The sequence below is a fragment of the Stenella coeruleoalba genome, assembly GCF_951394435.1.
Source record: "Stenella coeruleoalba genome assembly, chromosome: 13".
In the NCBI taxonomy this organism is placed as follows: Eukaryota; Metazoa; Chordata; class Mammalia; order Artiodactyla; family Delphinidae; genus Stenella; species Stenella coeruleoalba.
In genome coordinates, this window is record NC_137159.1 from 30,286,490 (window position 1) to 30,303,431 (window position 16,942).

The 16,942-nt window shown below is 56.2% G+C and overlaps 2 protein-coding genes across 2 annotated transcripts; one reads left to right on the plus strand and one right to left on the minus strand.

Annotated features, from left to right (window-relative positions):
• Nucleotides 1-239: 239 nt before the first annotated feature.
• On the plus strand, nt 240-8,616 carry TEX261 (testis expressed 261). The gene is made up of 6 exons (XM_079940483.1): nt 240-415; nt 1,303-1,382; nt 2,779-2,932; nt 4,785-4,852; nt 5,535-5,637; nt 5,881-8,616. Exons 1-6 carry the CDS (start codon nt 346-348, stop codon nt 5,994-5,996), a joined length of 591 nt encoding a protein of 196 aa, XP_079796609.1. The 5' UTR covers nt 240-345; the 3' UTR covers nt 5,997-8,616.
• Nucleotides 8,617-9,272: 656 nt separating this feature from the next.
• ANKRD53 (ankyrin repeat domain 53) lies at nt 9,273-14,869 on the minus strand (the record flags this gene model as incomplete). Its single annotated transcript, XM_079940764.1, is given in 7 exon segments — nt 9,273-9,992; nt 11,606-11,726; nt 12,101-12,265; nt 13,561-13,760; nt 14,097-14,235; nt 14,271-14,438; nt 14,440-14,869. Coding segments are annotated over 7 exon segments (1,842 nt in total). The 5' UTR covers nt 14,769-14,869.
• Between the last annotated feature and the right edge of the window lie 2,073 nt (nt 14,870-16,942).

Genomic DNA, 16,942 nt, shown 5'->3' on the forward strand with positions numbered 1-16,942 from the left:
TGGCTACGTTCCAAGCTCCGGTACTAGCGCTGCGTCCCCGCGCCTCAGGACCGTCCCGCCTCCCCGTGGTTGCATTGCCGACCGGCCCCCTCTTTGCATCCTCGGGAGCCCGGCGGTCCGCGGGCGCGCGCCGGTCTGGGCAGCAGCGGTTGGCCCTCCGCGCCGGCGGGCGGCGCTAGTCCGGACCCGGCTGGGGGCGGTGCTCGGGCCGGGCTGCTCTCGGCGGCGGCGCACGACCGTCCGCTGGGCGGGGACGCGGCGGCGGTGGCGGAGACTCCGTGTTGCCGGAGCCCGAGCGCGCAGGCCCGTCCCGGCGGGCTGGCGGGCAGCCGGGGCGGGGGCGCCATGTGGTTCATGTATGTGCTGAGCTGGCTGTCGCTTTTCATCCAGGTGGCCTTCATCACGCTGGCCGTCGGTGAGAGTGCGCGACCCCGGGCCGCGCGGGCTCCAGCTCCGGCATCTGTGCTCGCCGGGGGTCGCATCACGAGGGCGCCGGAGAGAGCCGGGAGACCCCCGCCCGTTCCTTCCGGCCTTCGCATCCCCCTTCCTGCCCCGCCTGGTCCTGCCCCTCCTCCTGACCCCAGTAGCCTAGCCTGACCTCGGGTCCTTCCAGGAGTCACAGAGTCCGCCCCAGCGGTGCCCAGGGGAGGCTGACTCAAGTGCCCCTTGCCCGCGCATGGCCAACCGCTGCCGCGCCCTCCGTCGCGGGGCCGGCCGCACCGAACTTTTCCCAGACACCTACCCCCGCCCTTTCGCCTCGGGCCCTTGGTGCTTCCGACTCTGACTTTGACGGCCTTTCCCTTTTTGGCTAGTTCCTACTCTTGATCTCAGCTGAGACTTCACCTCCTCCGGGAAGCACTCCTTATGGGGTTTGACTTGTCCTACTGGGATCGTCTGACTCCCCTTCCCACTCAGCACCCCCGCACCCCCGCAAAGCTGGTCAGGGAAGGGACGTCGTCTGTCTCGTGCCGTACTCAGCTCTCAGCCCAGCAGCTGGCGCATACTAAATGCCAGCGAATATTTACTGAATGAGCGAAAGAAATTCCCTTTTATGGGCCAGAGGTTAGGTTTGTGCGGAGGCATCAGATACAGGTTTCCATTCACTTTTATGAAATCTCTCCTTAGTTGCCCTGACAGAGTTTTACTTCCGACTTGGGAGGGTAACACACGGATTGTTTGGTTTGTTTCTTACCTAACGGAATCATGAAAGGTTGAGTGGAATCCAGCTGCAGAGAGAGGGGTGATCAGCATGGTGGGAGTGACACTGGCTAATGTTCTCCCTGCTTGCTTCCCCCCTGCCAGCGGCCGGACTCTATTACCTGGCAGAATTGATAGAAGAATACACAGTGGCCACCAGCAGGATCATAAAATACATGATCTGGGTAAGTGGCAGTTTTCCCCAGGATCCCCCTCACTCTTGCCCTGCCTCAGAAGGAGGAAGTGGGGAAAGTTTGGCCTGGGTGATGAGACCTGTGTCCTTGCTGTTTCCTGAGGGTACCACCCCTTACCTCCCTGCCCTGTACCTTGTCCCCCTGGGTCTGCTCTCCTGGGCCTATGTCTCCCCTGGCCTCCTTCCCCAACTGGCATCGCTTCACTGCGGGCCTCGTTCTTGGCTCCTTAAGGCGAGAGCTGAGTGCCCACTCTCTGTTGACAGGGCTGTGGCTTTGCCTTTGTTTGACCACCTTCAGGGGTCTTAGCCCCTTGCTCTGCTTACAGCATTTAGAACTGAGAGGAACCTTAAGGACAGTTTTGAGTACTTGTTCTTTGCCCTCTTTCTAACTGGATCAAGTGACTTGGTCTAAGAGGGAGACACCTTCCCTGCCCCAGGCCCTGCCCTGCTCAGGGCTCGTGGAAGGATTCTCTTCCTGAAGACACAATCCTTGCCGTTGATGTCCAAGCCACAGGAGTGACTGCTGGTGGATAGATTTCTGCAGCTGCAGGAAAGGCTGGGGAGGGTCTGGGGGCACGTTTGGACAGGACGAGCCCAGTGCCTCTCAAGTCACCTGCTGTCAAAAGCCACTTCCACTTTGGGCATGGCCTGGGGTAGGGAGTTAGTGGTGGAGACAAGACCATAGCTCTCAGCTCTGGGTTCAGAGGCCCAGCTCATGAGTGTTGGTACAGGAATTAGACCTTCATTCAACCAACTGCCTGCCTTTTGTTGAGCACTGACAGCTATAAGTCCTTCAGAACAATGTTTTTCAAACTGCAGGAAGGATTCATTATTGGGTTGTGCAATCAATTCAGTAGATCATTATCAGCATTAAAAAAAAAAAAAAAGGAGGGCTTCCCTGGTGGCGCAGTGGTTGGGAGTCTGCCTGCCGATGCAGGGGACATAGGTTCGTGCCCCGGTCCGGGAAGATCCCACATGCCGTGGAGCGGCTGGGCCCGTGAGCCATGGCCGCTGAGCCTGCGCGTCCGGAGCCCGTGCTCCACAACAGGAGAGGCCACAACAGTGAGAGGCCCGCGTACCACAAAAAAAAAAGGAATGGGAAAGACTAGAATTGAAATCTGAACTTTGATCATGTATATGTACATGTGTTGGGGTCACAGTGTAAACTATTTTTCTTACTGTGGGTTGCTGTCAAACAAACTTTGAGATTGAAAAGTGCTGCCCTTTGGGAGCTGAGAGACTAGCTGGGGAGGTCAGAACTGTGGCTGTGAAACAAGGAGAGACTGAAACATGAACAGAGTGTTGCCCTGAGTAGGCTGGGGGTTAGTGAGTCCAGAAAGGCTGCCTGGAAGAAGCTCCCCGCACTGTGTGCCTCTGGTTGTTTTCAGTTCTCCACAGCTGTGCTGATTGGCCTCTACGTTTTTGAGCGCTTCCCCACCTACATGATTGGTGTGGGCCTCTTCACCAACCTTGTCTACTTTGGCCTCCTCCAGACCTTCCCCTTCATCATGCTGACCTCGCCTAACTTCATCCTGTCGTGCGGTGAGAGGGGACATAGTTGGGGAGGCAACTGAGTTGGTTGGACGTGCCCAGCTCAGTCTAGGGCACTGAAGGGGATATAAAGAAAAGAGGCAAACCACTGAGGTCCTCCAGGAGACCAGGCTGATTGGAGGCTGGGGTTCTCACACATGAGGAGCCTAGGGCCCGCATTGGCTCTAATGACTAGAATTTGGGGGGCTGGGATTCTCAGAAAGGGAGGGCTTTCCTAGGGAGGTAAGTTTGACAAAGGGTTTGAGAATGGAAAAGAGGTGGGTTGGCTGAGCAGTTATAGCCCCTAAGAAACCACTTGGCCAGGAAAAGCCCAAAGCCTTTCCCTGGCCTGCAGGCAGCTCCCCATCCAGTCCTCTGGCCCAAAGTCGTGATTAAGACGAGCCTCCTGGGGCTCTGGGGGTCCCTGCAGACAGCTGCCTTGGGGTTGACAGACCCAGTTTGGAGGACCGTGGCCTTCCTGCCTTTGCTCTGCCACCAGTTTCTGACCCCAGGGAGTCATTTCCCCTCTCTGGCCTTAGCTTCTCCATCTGTTCAGTGATGTTTAGGAGACTCATTTGGCACATAGATGCTATAGTTATTCTCGGAAAAGGTTCTAGACAGTATCTGGTTACCGGGATTGCCTTTTCTCCCTTTAGTCATTACTGGTCATCGTAGCCTTTGGTCAAGATATCAGATTGATTGGGGTTTCTTAGAGCTGCTTTTCTGTTTCTGTGAGAGAATCTGGAAAGAGACTGTTACTCACAAGGAGGGCACACACAGTGTTAAAGCCAGGACTGAGTGCCTTGGTGTGATTCCACCAAAGGATTTGTTCTGCGGGGATTGGTGTGAGGATCCTTCCCTGGAGACCAGGCTCCTCTTGCGTCTTCCCAGGGGGGAGGGTGCTCCCCAATCCCCCCACCCCTTGGGGAGCTCCCTTGGCTTCCCTTTGTCACTCCCCTGACTTGCCCTCAAGGTGCCTGGGAGAGTTTTTCTGAAGATCTGTGGGTGTCAGGTACCATCCTATCTTCCAGTATGCCCTCGCCCTAGAGCGCGGCTAGGAGCGGCAGAGCTGTGGTTGTCTGCCTTAGAAGGGGAGAGGCAAGAGAAGAGAAAAGAGGAAAGATTCGTGGCAGTTGGCTGTGAGGTGTATGTGAGGGGTGTTGGGTGTGAGGGGATGCCTTGTTCTGGTGCCTGCCCTTCACCTCACCGTGGGAACCGGCAGGAATGCCTGTCTCGGAGCAGCGAGTCCCCGGGATCTCTCTCTGAATTTGGCTGCATGCTAAGGAGGTGGTGGGATCCAGAACATACCAGTTCACACCAGTGAACCTTATCCTGAGGACGGACCCCTCCCCGAGAATTTTGAGGAACCCTAAGATTGCACTGCAAACCGTCTAGCAAACTGTGCCCTTTCATTCCTGAGGAGTGAGAGCCTCCTCCCTGCTGCCCCGACTGGAGTGGACTCCTTGGGAGCGTGTGCTCTGCACGCCCGTGACACCCTTCCACACAGCCCTGCGGAGCTCTCTTCAGGACTCATGGCTGCTAAAGACCAGGTCAACTGGCACCATGCTTTGGAGTGTGTAGCGCTGGAGTCTCATTCTTATAATATTCAGAGTGTTTTACCTACTTCTAATTGGATTCATGAGTGCCCTCTGCAGCGGGCAGGTGGGGTGGGGGCTAGTTCTTCCGTTCTCACAGACGGGAAACTGGGTTCTGGAGAGTAGTGCGCTTGGCACGGAGCCATGCTCTGAGCTGGGTGTGAGGTCAGGACTAAGCGTCGGCTTCCAACCTCCGGGGCCTTGTGAAGGTTGAAAGTCTGCTTTATGTTATCCACCCCAGAATAAATGACTCTTCATTCCCTCAACAGGGCTAGTGGTGGTGAATCATTACCTAGCGTTTCAGTTTTTTGCAGAGGAATATTATCCCTTCTCAGAGGTAAGAAGTATTCAGTACGTCATCAAACTACTAACCGGGACAGAGCGAGTAAAAGGAACTTGCGTGATTTCTTTGTGAACTTGACTATGATTTGAAACTGAGTTTATTCAGGGATGATACATTTTTTAAAAAAATGGTATAGGTGATTTTAGAAAGCAGTGAGGATGAGAAGCAGGGACCCCTTTGGCTGTGGTGGGGAGGACACTGCTGTCTCCCAGTGAGTCCTTTGGGGATGCCAGCATCCCAGCCTAGCATCCTAAGGTCATGAAGGGGCGGTGGGGTGGCCTGGTCTGACGCAGACCTCACGGGGCAGGGGTGGGCCACAACCCTGAACCCTGCTACTCCAGTTTGAACCCCTGGGGAAGAACAAGGTCGCTTCTCTAGGGAACATGGGTCATTCATGGTTTTGCCCTCCATCTGCCTCCTTTGGTTCAGAGGAGTTGCTTGTCCTAGTGACCACGATTTGGGGATTGTGGCCACACAGTCATCTTTGGTCTCCACCTTTCCCCACTGAATTTTCTCCATGTCTGGGGGTGTCCTGTCTCTGCTTCCCGGGCCCTGGTCCCCTTCAGAGATCAAGTGTGGGGTACGCTTGACTGCCTCTCTAAGATACATGGTGAGCACACCTGGCCCAGCCTTGGCATCTCCAGGGGTCCCCTCATCTCAGTGTCTCTGTTGCCAGGTCCTGGCCTATTTCACTTTCTGTCTGTGGATAATCCCGTTTGCGTTCTTTGTGTCACTGTCGGCTGGGGAGAACGTCCTGCCCTCCACCATGCAGCCTGGAGGTGAGAAGGGGTTTGTAAGGTGGGAGGCATGGTGGGAGGACGCCAGCAAGGCCTGAGTTGCTGGGGGAGCTGGAGCCCGCCCTGTGATGGAGACACTTGGACTCTGGGTGGGCAGAGCTGTGTTCACACACACACACACACACTCTCATCTCCCTGCACACACACACACACACACACACACACACACACTCACACACACACTCACACACACACACTCTCATCTCCCTGCCTGTGTCTCCACAGATGACGTGGTCTCCAATTACTTCACCAAAGGCAAGCGGGGCAAACGCTTAGGGATCCTGGTTGTCTTCTCCTTCATCAAAGAGGCCATTCTACCCAGTCGGCAGAAGATGTACTGAACTTCTGCGGAGGGGATGCTGGGGCAAGATCAGGAGAGTCAGGCCCCTGGGCCTCTGCAGTAGGTGGGTGCCGGGAGCTGGAAGGCACCTTCCCCCAGCGCTGGCCCTCCTTCCCTCGACTCCCCCGGAAGCCCCTATCCCCACCGTCCTCAGGAGGCTCAGCTTGGCTCAGATGTGATGCTGCCGGAGGCTGAGACCTCAGAGGGCGCCAGGGAGGATGCGGTGCCTGCTTAGCCAGGAGGCCGTGGCCCACCTGGGTGTGCAGAGCTGAGCTCCTGTGGCCCTCCCGCCCCTTCCTGTGATGGGTCCGGAGTTCTGGCTCAGCCGGGGCAGGCAGGGCAGGGGCCGTGAAGCTGGAGAGCAGACAGTGATAACTGCTATGGGCAGATGGCCATGGGGAGGGGCCATGGCTTAGCACTTTCAAGAGAAAGTTCTGCTGTTGAACTGTGATTTCTGTCCAAGTGCTGATTCCCGTTTGAATAAAGATTCTAGGTGGCCCTGTTTGCCTTAATACCCTGAAAGTTCATCTTCCTTTCTTCTGCTGACCTTCCGCCTGGACTGGCTTTTCTGCGCCAGGGGCTCCTTTTCTGGGTTTGGGTCTTGCCTTTCCGAAGGGACTGTTCTTGTGGCCCTTAGTGGGAAGGGGACAGAGATGAGGAGCCGAGCCTGGAGTGGGAGGCGGGGGAGTGGGGATGGATGCGGCCTTTCTTAATGCCCTTCTCTCTCCTTGCATCTCTTCTTTCCTCAGGGCTCCGTGACTGTCAGACTGGGGGCGAGAGGGGATGGTGTGGGACGGGGTTAGATTTTTCAGGAGAACATGTACAGTGTCCTATTTATAAGTCTTCGCCTAGGGAAGAGAGCGGTTTCTGGCTGAATTCTATCTCAGGCTCGAGGAGAAACATTAAAAACTGGCTTCTTGGCGGCCTGGGCTACAGCCTGTTTTGTAAGAAACAGGGCTGGTGAGAGAAGCTCTTTGTCACTCTAAGAGCACACAAGGGCTGGCCCTCTCTTCTGAGTGCTCTTGGCTCCTGGGGAGGTGATCAGTCTTCTAAAAAGGCAGGCCAGGTCCTGGGCACAGGCCCGCATTTGTTGACCTTGCGTTCCAACTACAGTGCCTTACAAGTACTCAGCAGTACCTATGCGAATGAAGTCCCCACGAGAGCCATCACCGGACATGTCCTGTACCTCACAGCAAAGCAGACAGGTGCAGAGATGGACTGCACACATGTGGTACCTTTCAGCCACAGGGAAGACCTCTGTGCTTGAAGATCTTACCTCTACGTCCTGCCTCAAGTCCCGCCGTAGCCCTTCATTTCCTTGGGTCTAGCATTCCCGTTCTCTTAAAAATCCCAGCCTTCCCCTTTCCTGGGGAGGAGCAGTACATTTGGGCCTTCTCTCAGTGGCACTGAGATGGCCAGGCCCTTTTGTCCTATGCAGACAAGGGAGGACAAGGTGGAGGACACTGGAGGCCAGTGTCCTGACTGCTGGCCAGCAGCTGGCCTTGCCCTCTGTTGCTGTCCATTTCTTTGTTTCTCACCCCAGTGGTGTGGCTTTGCCCTCCATTCGCTCCACTGCCAGTGTTCTGGGGGCTGCCAGTGGCCGTGTGCTAAGTCCAGCGGACCCTCTTCGTATCTCCTCTTTCTGGATTTGTGCAGCATCGGGCAGGGCTCATCCCCCCAGCGTCCCAAGCACTTCTGTGGCTGGTTCTCCCTCTCGGGCTGCTCCTTTCCGGGTCCTGTGCAGGCCCCTCCACTCACACCCCGCGCAGTGGGGTTTCTCAGGGTTCGGTCGTGTGTTCCCTGGAGGAGCCCATCCGTGCTGATGGTTTCAAGGAATTGAGAGCCGACAGCCAGCCCCAGCATCCCTCTCGGTCCTCTGAACCACAGTTCTGCTGCCTTTGGGCACACAGGCAACTCTCATGGCCCAGATGGCACTTGGTGCCACCCTTTGCAACCTGCCTTTTCTGGGTACCTGCCTTGGCCCCAAGATCACTCAGGAGCCCGACCAGAAACCTGCTTTCTCTTTCTGCCCTGACATCCAATCTCTAACGACTGTCAAGTTTACCTTCTTAACATCTCTTGATTTGAGCCACTCCCTCTGTCAGCACCTTTCACCTGGATTATTGTGACAGCCTCCTTCTGCTTCTCTATCCCACAGCCAGAGTTGTCTTTCTAATGCACGGTTGATCTAGTCACTCCCTGGCTTACAACCTTCCACGGCTCCCCCCGTCAGGATAAAGTCCAGACCCCTGAGCATGGCTCGTGAGGCTCGTGGTGTCCCAGCTCTCGCTCGCATCTGGCCTCATCACTTGCCACCTTGCATTCTGATTTTCAGCCTCCTGTATCCAGAGATGCCACTTTAATTCCCTTCTGCTCGCCTGAGTACCTTCTCTGTCAGTTCTCAACTTAGATTTCACTTCCTCCAAGGAACTTTGAATGTCCCCTCTCCCTCCAGCACACCACACAGATCACTCTGGGCTTACTTGCCTGCTTACTGGTTTATCTCCCCATTAGACTGTAAGCTCCTTGAGGGCAGGAATCGTCCTTCAGTTTTTGTATCAACCGTGCCTAGCTTGGCACCTGGCACATAGAAAGTACTCAATAAATGTTTGTTTAATGAATGATTTGTGGTGGTGTGTACAGGGGATAGCAGGGGACCCAGGATAGCTTCCTGGAGAAAGTACAAGTGCTTTCAGTCTCAAACTGAAGCCATAGGTCCTCCCTCCCTTCTCCAGAAAGGCTGCCTGTGCCTCCCTGTGCTGCAGAAACCCCAGTGGCAGCTGGGAATGAAGGATGGCAGCCCATAGTGGCAGGGAAGCCAATGGCAGGGTGACACATTAGCTCTCTTCCTCCCTGTTCTGGAGATGCAGAGTGAGGCTTAGAACCTGCAGCAGGAAGGACTTAATATGAACAAGAGGCAGAATTTCCCAGTGGTCCGTCATCCTGGAATCCTTGTCCCTGGTGAGCTGTTGGGTGTGAGGAAGGGAAATGGGGACACCAAGGTGTCACTTTTACAATGGTAAGGCCCAGGATAGAGGAGGATCCCCACTCTGAGCCTTGGGCTACTGCCCTAACTTGGATCTCCTGGGGGGTCCAAGAGATTCCTTTGTGGAGAGAAGGGAGACCTGGGAGCTGGGTTTTGTCGGGGAGGGGGCTCCAATCCTTGAGCTTGGGGGTGGGCAGCCTGTGGGCACTCCCCTTCCTCCCCATCCATACAGAATCACCACACCTCAGCCTTCACTGGGCAGCCTCCAGTCGGGAGGCTACCAAAATAAGTTTAAGTGGGGGGTGGTTTGGGGGAGGGCAGAGTGGGGAGCCCTTGATGGGCTTGCACGGCTGCCAGGAAGCCTTCGTCAAACGTCTCTCGCAGGTTCATGCTCAGAGTGTCGGTCCAGAAGGTGCCATCGCCCAGGCGCCGCTTCCGGGGCACCTCTCTTATGGTGACAGAACAGAAGCCCTGGGGTACCTTCATCCTGCACGGCTGCAGCGATGGGTACAGCTCACGGATTATCACCTCTAAAGGCAGCCGGGGCACAGGCGCCACCTGGTTGCCGGCCACCGTGCGCAGGAGCGCACCGCCGTGCCCGTCGGACCTCACCTCGAGGAAGCAGCGGAAGTCGTGCTCCGGCCTGGGGTCGGGATGCACGCCCAGGCGGGTGCCCTGCGGGTAGCCAATCTGGGCGGCGGGGGACCTGACAGGGCTGTTGCTGAGATTCCACACCTTGGGCCGCCTGACCATGAGCTGCTTGCAGGTGGGTATAGGCATCACCGAGGGCTGACTGGGCTGCAGTGCCTGCCGCAGGCGCGCCTCTTGGGAGGGGTAGAAGCTCTTGGGAGGCCGCAGTGCCCCGTGCCTGGGGGTCTTGGAGAGCACGGTGGCCTGGGGTGGAGGACGGGGCTCTCCCTGAGTGTCGCGGCTGGGGGATGGGCCTTGGGGCGGCAGCTTGCGTTGGAGCCACTTCTTGAAAGCAGCTTCTCTCAGAATTTGGTGCTCTTTCTGCAACATCAGAAGGCACAAGGTAGTTCTGGAGGGCTACCCGCCGTGTGCTTCTGTGGAAGGGGGCCCTGTGGCTGCAGCCCTGGAAACCTCAGGTTCCTGACTGAGTAGATACCTTCCTGCCTCCGGGGAGCCCGGAGTCTGATGAGAGAAACCCCTGCCTGTGGGAGCCCTTGTTCTGTTGGGGAGACAGCCACTGCCTGGAGGGGGCCCCTGGGCTCATGGGACAGACAGAGCCTTTCCCATAGGCGAGACCTCCAATCTGATGGAGACACAGCCTCTGCCCTAGGTGAGGTCTCCAACTTGAGGGGGGAGACACAGTCCCTGCCCTATGGAAAAACTTGAGTCTTAATGGGGGAGACCAGCCTCCACCCCCACTAAAGGAGTTCCCAGTCTGATGGTGGAGACATGCCTGCCCTAAGAGAGTCTCTGGGTTGATGGGGAAAAAGGCAAATGAGTGATGTAGGGTTATCCTTGACCCTGGAAGGAGAAAGCAGAAAAGTTTGGAAGGCTAGGAACTGGATGGAGCTAATCTGGGCAGGCTTCTTGGAAGTGGTGGGCCTTGAGTGGTCAGTGTAGGGAGAGAGACAGTTTTGGCTGGCTCTCCAGGCTAGGGGGTGATGCTCTCTGTCCTTGCCTCCTCTAGAGCTGAACCTTCAACTCGTCACAGAACCGATCCCTTCCCCCCTCCCCATCTCAGTGTCTCACTTGCCAGACTGTTGCTAAGCAGTCAGGTGGTTTGGAGATTGACCCAGCTTCAGATGTAGGCTCTGATTAGGCTAAGCCAATCATAGTAATTCCATCAGCCTCGCCCCAGACCTAAGTCAGTCAACACATGGCTTTCTTTTAGCTCTAGGGATTGGAACAAGAATGGACACATGGTCCAGTTGAGGCCAATAAGAGATAAGGGGAGATCTTCAAGGGGCTTCTGGGAAATCTTAGAGCCACGGGAACAGATGGGCTTTGCCTCCTCTGGATACATACATGACGTGAAGGCTGGGTGACACTGACAACGGAGGGTAGGACAGGGCAGTTTGGCGAGGAATGCAGCTGGAACAGAGCTGGAGTACCGGGTTTTGCCAGCCCCGAAGCCCTCCCAACTCCCGGATCCACTTAGGAGTCCCAGCATCTTCTTTTGGGGTTTTCTGGTTCTTACATCCTGTGTCGTTATACCTGCTTAAAATCCTTTATTCTCCTTGTCTGTCCCAGCTGAGGTCTGACATTGATCTGGGCCCCTGCCGGGTCTCTAGCTTGTCAGTTTCCAGCTCACATCTGATCCCCTGGCTGTACTGAATTTGCACTTCTTGACAAACTCCACGCTCTCATGTGCCCCTATGCCCCTCCGCAGGGCTCTCTGTTCCTTCTACCAGGTTAGTCCTTTCCTGATTCTTCATGTGGCCAACTGCTGCCCACCTTTAAAGCGTCCTCTTGAGCATTATCCCTTCGGCACCCTCCTGGAGCCCTCCTCCTCAGAGGAGGGGGTGAGGGAGGCTCCTTCTGGATGGGACCACTTCTAGCCACTCTTCTAACTAACTGTGCATGTGGGTCCCTGCCTCTGCTCACATGCCTGGATGGCCGGTGCCGCTGCCCGTCCTACTGGCCCTACCCCTTACTTGATACTCAGTCAGGTAGTCCTCCTCCATGAGGGCCAGCTGGTTCTTGAGCCTCTTCAGTTTCCCCATCTCATGGGCAAAGTCCTTCTTGTCCTGTTTCCACATGGCATCCTTCAAGAACCTGGTGCCGAGGCGGGGGCGTGTCATTCCCCAGTGACTGAGCTTCGCCCTGGGCAGGGAAGACTGGCTGCTGCTGAGGGCCTGGGTGGGAGTGGGCAGAGCTGCCAGAGGTGAGATGAGCAAGATGACCCATCCCCACTGCCCGAGGCCCCTCTGGCTAAAGCGTCTGATGGATCACCACCCCCCTGCCGAGGAGCTGGGGCCTCACGGCAGTGCTAAACCCCAGGGGTGAGGCCCTGTGGACAGCCCTGGGAATAGCATCTTGGGGAGAGGCGCCCTCTGCAGGCTCATCCCCAGACCCTCCTCTTACATGCTCAGCTCTGGGTGAGGGCCCTGGGGAAGGGTGACAGGCAGGGTTGGTTCTCACAGCCTCACCGGGCACAGATGCGGTGGTTCCATATTTTGCAGTAGTCGATGGGCTTGCAGCCCATGGCATCTTGGGCATGAACATTGGCACCTTTCTGCACCAGGACCTTCACACAGCTCAGCAGGCCCTCGCGGGCTGCCAGGTGCAGGGGTGTGGAGCCGTTGCATGTCTGACTGTGGAGGGCCCCGCCGGGGTGGGGGTGGAAGGAGGGCAGAAAGGAAGGACCAAGGGCATCTGCCTGTCAGATAGGTGAGCCAACCAGCTTCCAGGCCTGCTCTGCCACCAGTCCACTGGGTGACCCTGGCATGTCCCTTCTCCTCTCTGTACCTCAGTTTCTTCAACTGTAGAAGGAGGGTTTGTACTAAATGAACAGCAAAAGTCTGATTATGGGGTGTGTGCCCGTGAGGAAATGCTAGAAGGAGAGCTGGTTGGCTGGAGCTCAGAGACCACTAACCTCATCTCCTCTTAAACCACTCAGCCCTCCTGCCCCTTCCCCACACCTAGCCATGGCCCACAAGGCCTGCATGGCCGGGGCCCTGCTTCCTCCCCAACTTTGCCCTCTGACCTTGCCCCACTCTCTCCCAGCATGGCCTTTACACCTCTGCCTGGAACACTTGTCCTTGGTTTTGCTAGGCTGGCTCACCTCTCCATTCTCTCCTTAGAGGTAACTGCTCTTCCCAAATAGATCTTCTCCCTGCCCGCTTTACTCACCACCCCACCACCCTGTTTATACCCTTCATAACCACTTACCACACTCTGTCATTTTGTTCATTCATTAGTTTGCTAATTGGCTGTCTGCTCCTGCGCTAGTATACCAGCTTTACGAGGGCAGGGACCATTGCTGTATGTTCACCACTGTATTCCTCAGCTCTGGCCCAGCGCTTAGCACATTACATGCTGAATAAGTATTTTGAATGAATGCAGTCTCCTATATGCCATCCATGCACTTTCCATGCATTTTCTCAATTATCACAATAGTCTCACGTGATAGGCACTGTCATCCCCCCAAATTTCAGTTGAAGACACTGAGGCAAGTAGTTCCCAAACTCTGCTGCAAATGGGAAATAGCTGGGGATCTTTTGAGCCTTCCAGAGTCCAGGCCACACCTCAGACCAGTTAAATGACAGCCTTTGGATTGGAACACAGGCATTGGTATTTTTGAAGCTCCCCAGGTGATTCCAGTGTACAGACAGGTTTGGGAACCAGAGCACTGAGGCTTAGGGTTGAGTGACTTGCCTGAGGTTTTTCTGTCTGGTAGCAGGTAGCAAAGCTGGGACACGAACTAGGTCTGTCCTCTCCCAAAATCTCTTAACCACGACACCATGTGGGCTCTCTGACTGTTCATGTGGGAATCAATCCTTGTCACCCCACAGCCCCTCTGCCTGTCCTGCTTGGATCTGCCTGCCTGGAAGTGGGGTTCTTATCTGCCCAGGCTCCAAGCCACTCTCCCCGCATAGGCTGGACTCACGTGTTGAGGGCTGCCCCTTGCTTAATCAGATAGTGAATGCAGGGCAGGGCCGTGGTCTTGTTGTCACTGCGGATGACAAGGTGTAGAGGTGTCTGGCCATTGTTGGTGGGCAGGTCCGCGGGAAACTTGTACTCCTCTACCAAGACCCGCAGGCATGCAAGCTTGCCGCTCTGGGCTGCAAAGTGGATGGCAGTGAAACCCTGTGGGGGCCAGAGGAGGCGGGAAGAGGCTGAGCAGGACTGGCACCCAGGGCCCACAACCTAACCTAGAGAGCAATTTCTTGGGGTTACCCTCCCCCTCTTCTCTGTGCCCCCGGGGAATCGCACGTACCCCTTTCCCACTCCCGTATCGCTCACCCTTCCTCGCTCCCCCAAGATGGCCTTCCAGACGGTCGGAAGGTGAATTAGGACCATCTACCCAGAAAAGGACATCTCCGGATGCTCCACTGTCACTCTTCGACAGGTAACTACTACGTACGGAGCTCTCTGTGGGGTGGAGACGACTTCGGTCCCCGCCCCTGAGCTCCGAGGCCTTACCTTGTCATCGGCCGGGATTTTCCCCCGGTGCTGATTTAGACAGAACCGCAACCATTCCAGGTTGCCCAACGAGGCCGCGAACAGCTCGTGGTAGCTCCCGATCGCCCTCTGGTCCCACACCTCGGCGAGACTCACGGAGCTAGAGCAGGCGCGGGGAGGAAGGCGGGAGTGAGCCGGGCAGCGGCGGCCTGCGGGGCCCGCGCGGGCCAGGCCCCCACGTGCACGAAGGCCTTTCTGGAGGCCGGGCCAGGGCGCGCTGCGCGGCAGGGCAATGGGGACGCGACCGTCGTCGAAGGCCCCGGGCACCGCTCAGGAGGCGAGCGTGACCCGGCCGACCCCCGCCGCTCCACGCCCGGCCGCTCCGGGAGGCCCGAGCGGTTTCCCGCGCCCCGACGCCCGCACACCCGCTCCCAGGCCCACCTGGGCCGCCGGGCCGCCGAGTCGCCGCACCTGGCTGACACCTTCTCCGCCAGCTGCATGGGGACGACCCCTGAGAGGCGCCGCCGCCTGCGGGGTGCCGCCCGCCCGCCGAGGTTCCAGCTCCCGCTCCGGGGATCGGGCGGGCGCTTTCGGGCGAGGGTCGCGGTGTCGGTCCCTCTCGCCTCCTCGGCCCCGGCGCCGCCCAGCCTGCCACCCCACCCCCGCGGCCCAGTCGTCCTGGAGACCCGACATCGCACACACCCCACACTGAAAGACGCGTACCTCTTGTTTATAAAATTGGTTAAGTGCTGATTGTACCAAACAGAAAGGACAATGAAGATATTAAAAATCAATCCCACCACCCACAGAAATCACGGTCTATTACTCTATGCGTATGCATATTGTATACGTTTTTGTGCCTCTTTTCTTTCAGCGCTAAATTATGAGCCAGCTTCCGTTGTCAGTCCACATCCTAAACGTGTATTATGACGCAACCAGAGCCCAACATCGTGATGGGTGCGCTGTCAATTTCACATGTGCTGCAGAAAACTAAATGGCTCACTTCTGGTTGTTTTCTTGGGATGGATTCCTGGGAGTAGAATTACTAAGTGAAAGGGAATGAACATTTTTTAGCTGTTGATATACGTTTCCAAACTGCCCTCCAGCAAGGTTTTCTATTCCCTTACACTTCCACCTGAAGCGAAACAGGTGCACTGTAAATCAGCCGCGTGACTTTGGTCAAGTAGCCAAGCAATAAGTGTTGCTTGAATCAGTGTTAGTGTTACTGAACCATACACATTTTCACCCCTTCTCAGGGGAAACAGACCCCAAGCTTATTAGAGGGCTACTGAGGCCCCAGGGTCGACTCTAGGCTTATCTGGCCACACCACCCACTTCTAACGACCTTCTTCCTTCTGCACGGGACTTCCCAGTGTTTGCACTGGGAAGGTCTATGATGGAGGGGAGAGGGTCTTTTATGACCACAGTGACCTGCAAGGAGAGACAAAAATGCAGATTCTCCAACCAGAAGGACCTCTCCCCCTTTCCAGGGAAACCTTTTGTAGCCCACTTGCCTTCCAATCCCAGTGGTCAGAAGGAGTCAGCATCCCTCCTGAGCACTTTGAAAACCAGCAACTCCTACTGGATATTTGCCCCAGGTGGGGCCTTAGCAACTGGCTTCAAAGTAAGATAAAGTGACAGTGCTTTGCAGGGACAGATTTTGAGGATTTCCTGGAAGCTGAGGGATTCTTTGGGCTGTTGCTTTTGGAATATGAGGATCCAAACAATGGCAGCAAGACCTTATATCTGTGTTAGGGGTCGGAGGGTGTATCTCAGGACCTCTTCAAGTAAACGCTCTTTATCTTCACCTGGGGTATCTTGCGGTCTCTATAGCGGTGGTTGCAACCCTGGCTGTACATTGGAATCACCTGGCGGTGGGGGGGGTGCATATCAATGTGGGGGACTTGTGCCTAGCGATTCAAATTACAAGTTGACCCTAGAACAACGCGGGTTTTAACTGCGCAACGCGGGTTCATTCATACGTGCATATTTTTCAATAGTAAATGCTACATGGTCCCTGGTTGGTTGAATCTGCGGATAAGGAGGAACCGCGTTTATGCAAGGCCAACTCTACGTTAGGTGAGGATTGACCCCCACGTTGTTCAAGGGTCAACTAATTGATCTGGTTTAGAGCCTGAGCAGTTGGCGTTTTGTAAATTTCTCTAGGTGATTGTCACATGCGGCCAGGGTTGAGAAGGACTTTGAGGCATTCCTGCCTCCGTCCTCGTCCTCGTCCTGAGGAGGCCAGAGGCTGCCGATGATCCTGAGGAAAGAAGGTCACAGAGGGAGGCAGGAGGAGATGGGAGGAGAGGATGGCTTTTACCCTAAAGACCCCTTGGCCAGAGCTAGAGCCATGCGGCTGGGCAGACAGTGCCTGATGGAAGCCAGACCACGGGGAGGGCAGATGGCAGAAAGTGCCCAGAGCGGGTGGATTTCCTCTCTGGAAGGGGATGCTGAGGGTATATCTCCTGAACAACTGGTGTGACAGCCTCCAGGCAAGGGTGATGGAAGGCAGAGGGAAGAGGCAAACCCAGAGAGAAGCGGAGGCAGGACCTCAGAGCCTGCCGTCTCCACACCGCGGTCCCGTGCCCAAGGCCCGCCCCTCGTTGCTCCCGAAGCCGCTCCGAGATCCTTCCGAAGCTTAAGCTAGTTTGGATTGTTTCTATCGCTTTTAACTGGAGCCCCACTAGTAAAAACTTCCTGAGGTTAAATTCTCCATAGGAACAAGTTATTGGGACCAGTGGGGTGGTCCCTGGAGGATGCTGTGTGGGCCAGGGCACTGTGGAACCCCAGAGGACATTGGGACCAGTTCCTAAGGGGTGGGTGTGCTTTGGACGCCAGGACTGGTTGGTTTGAGCAGCGGCACA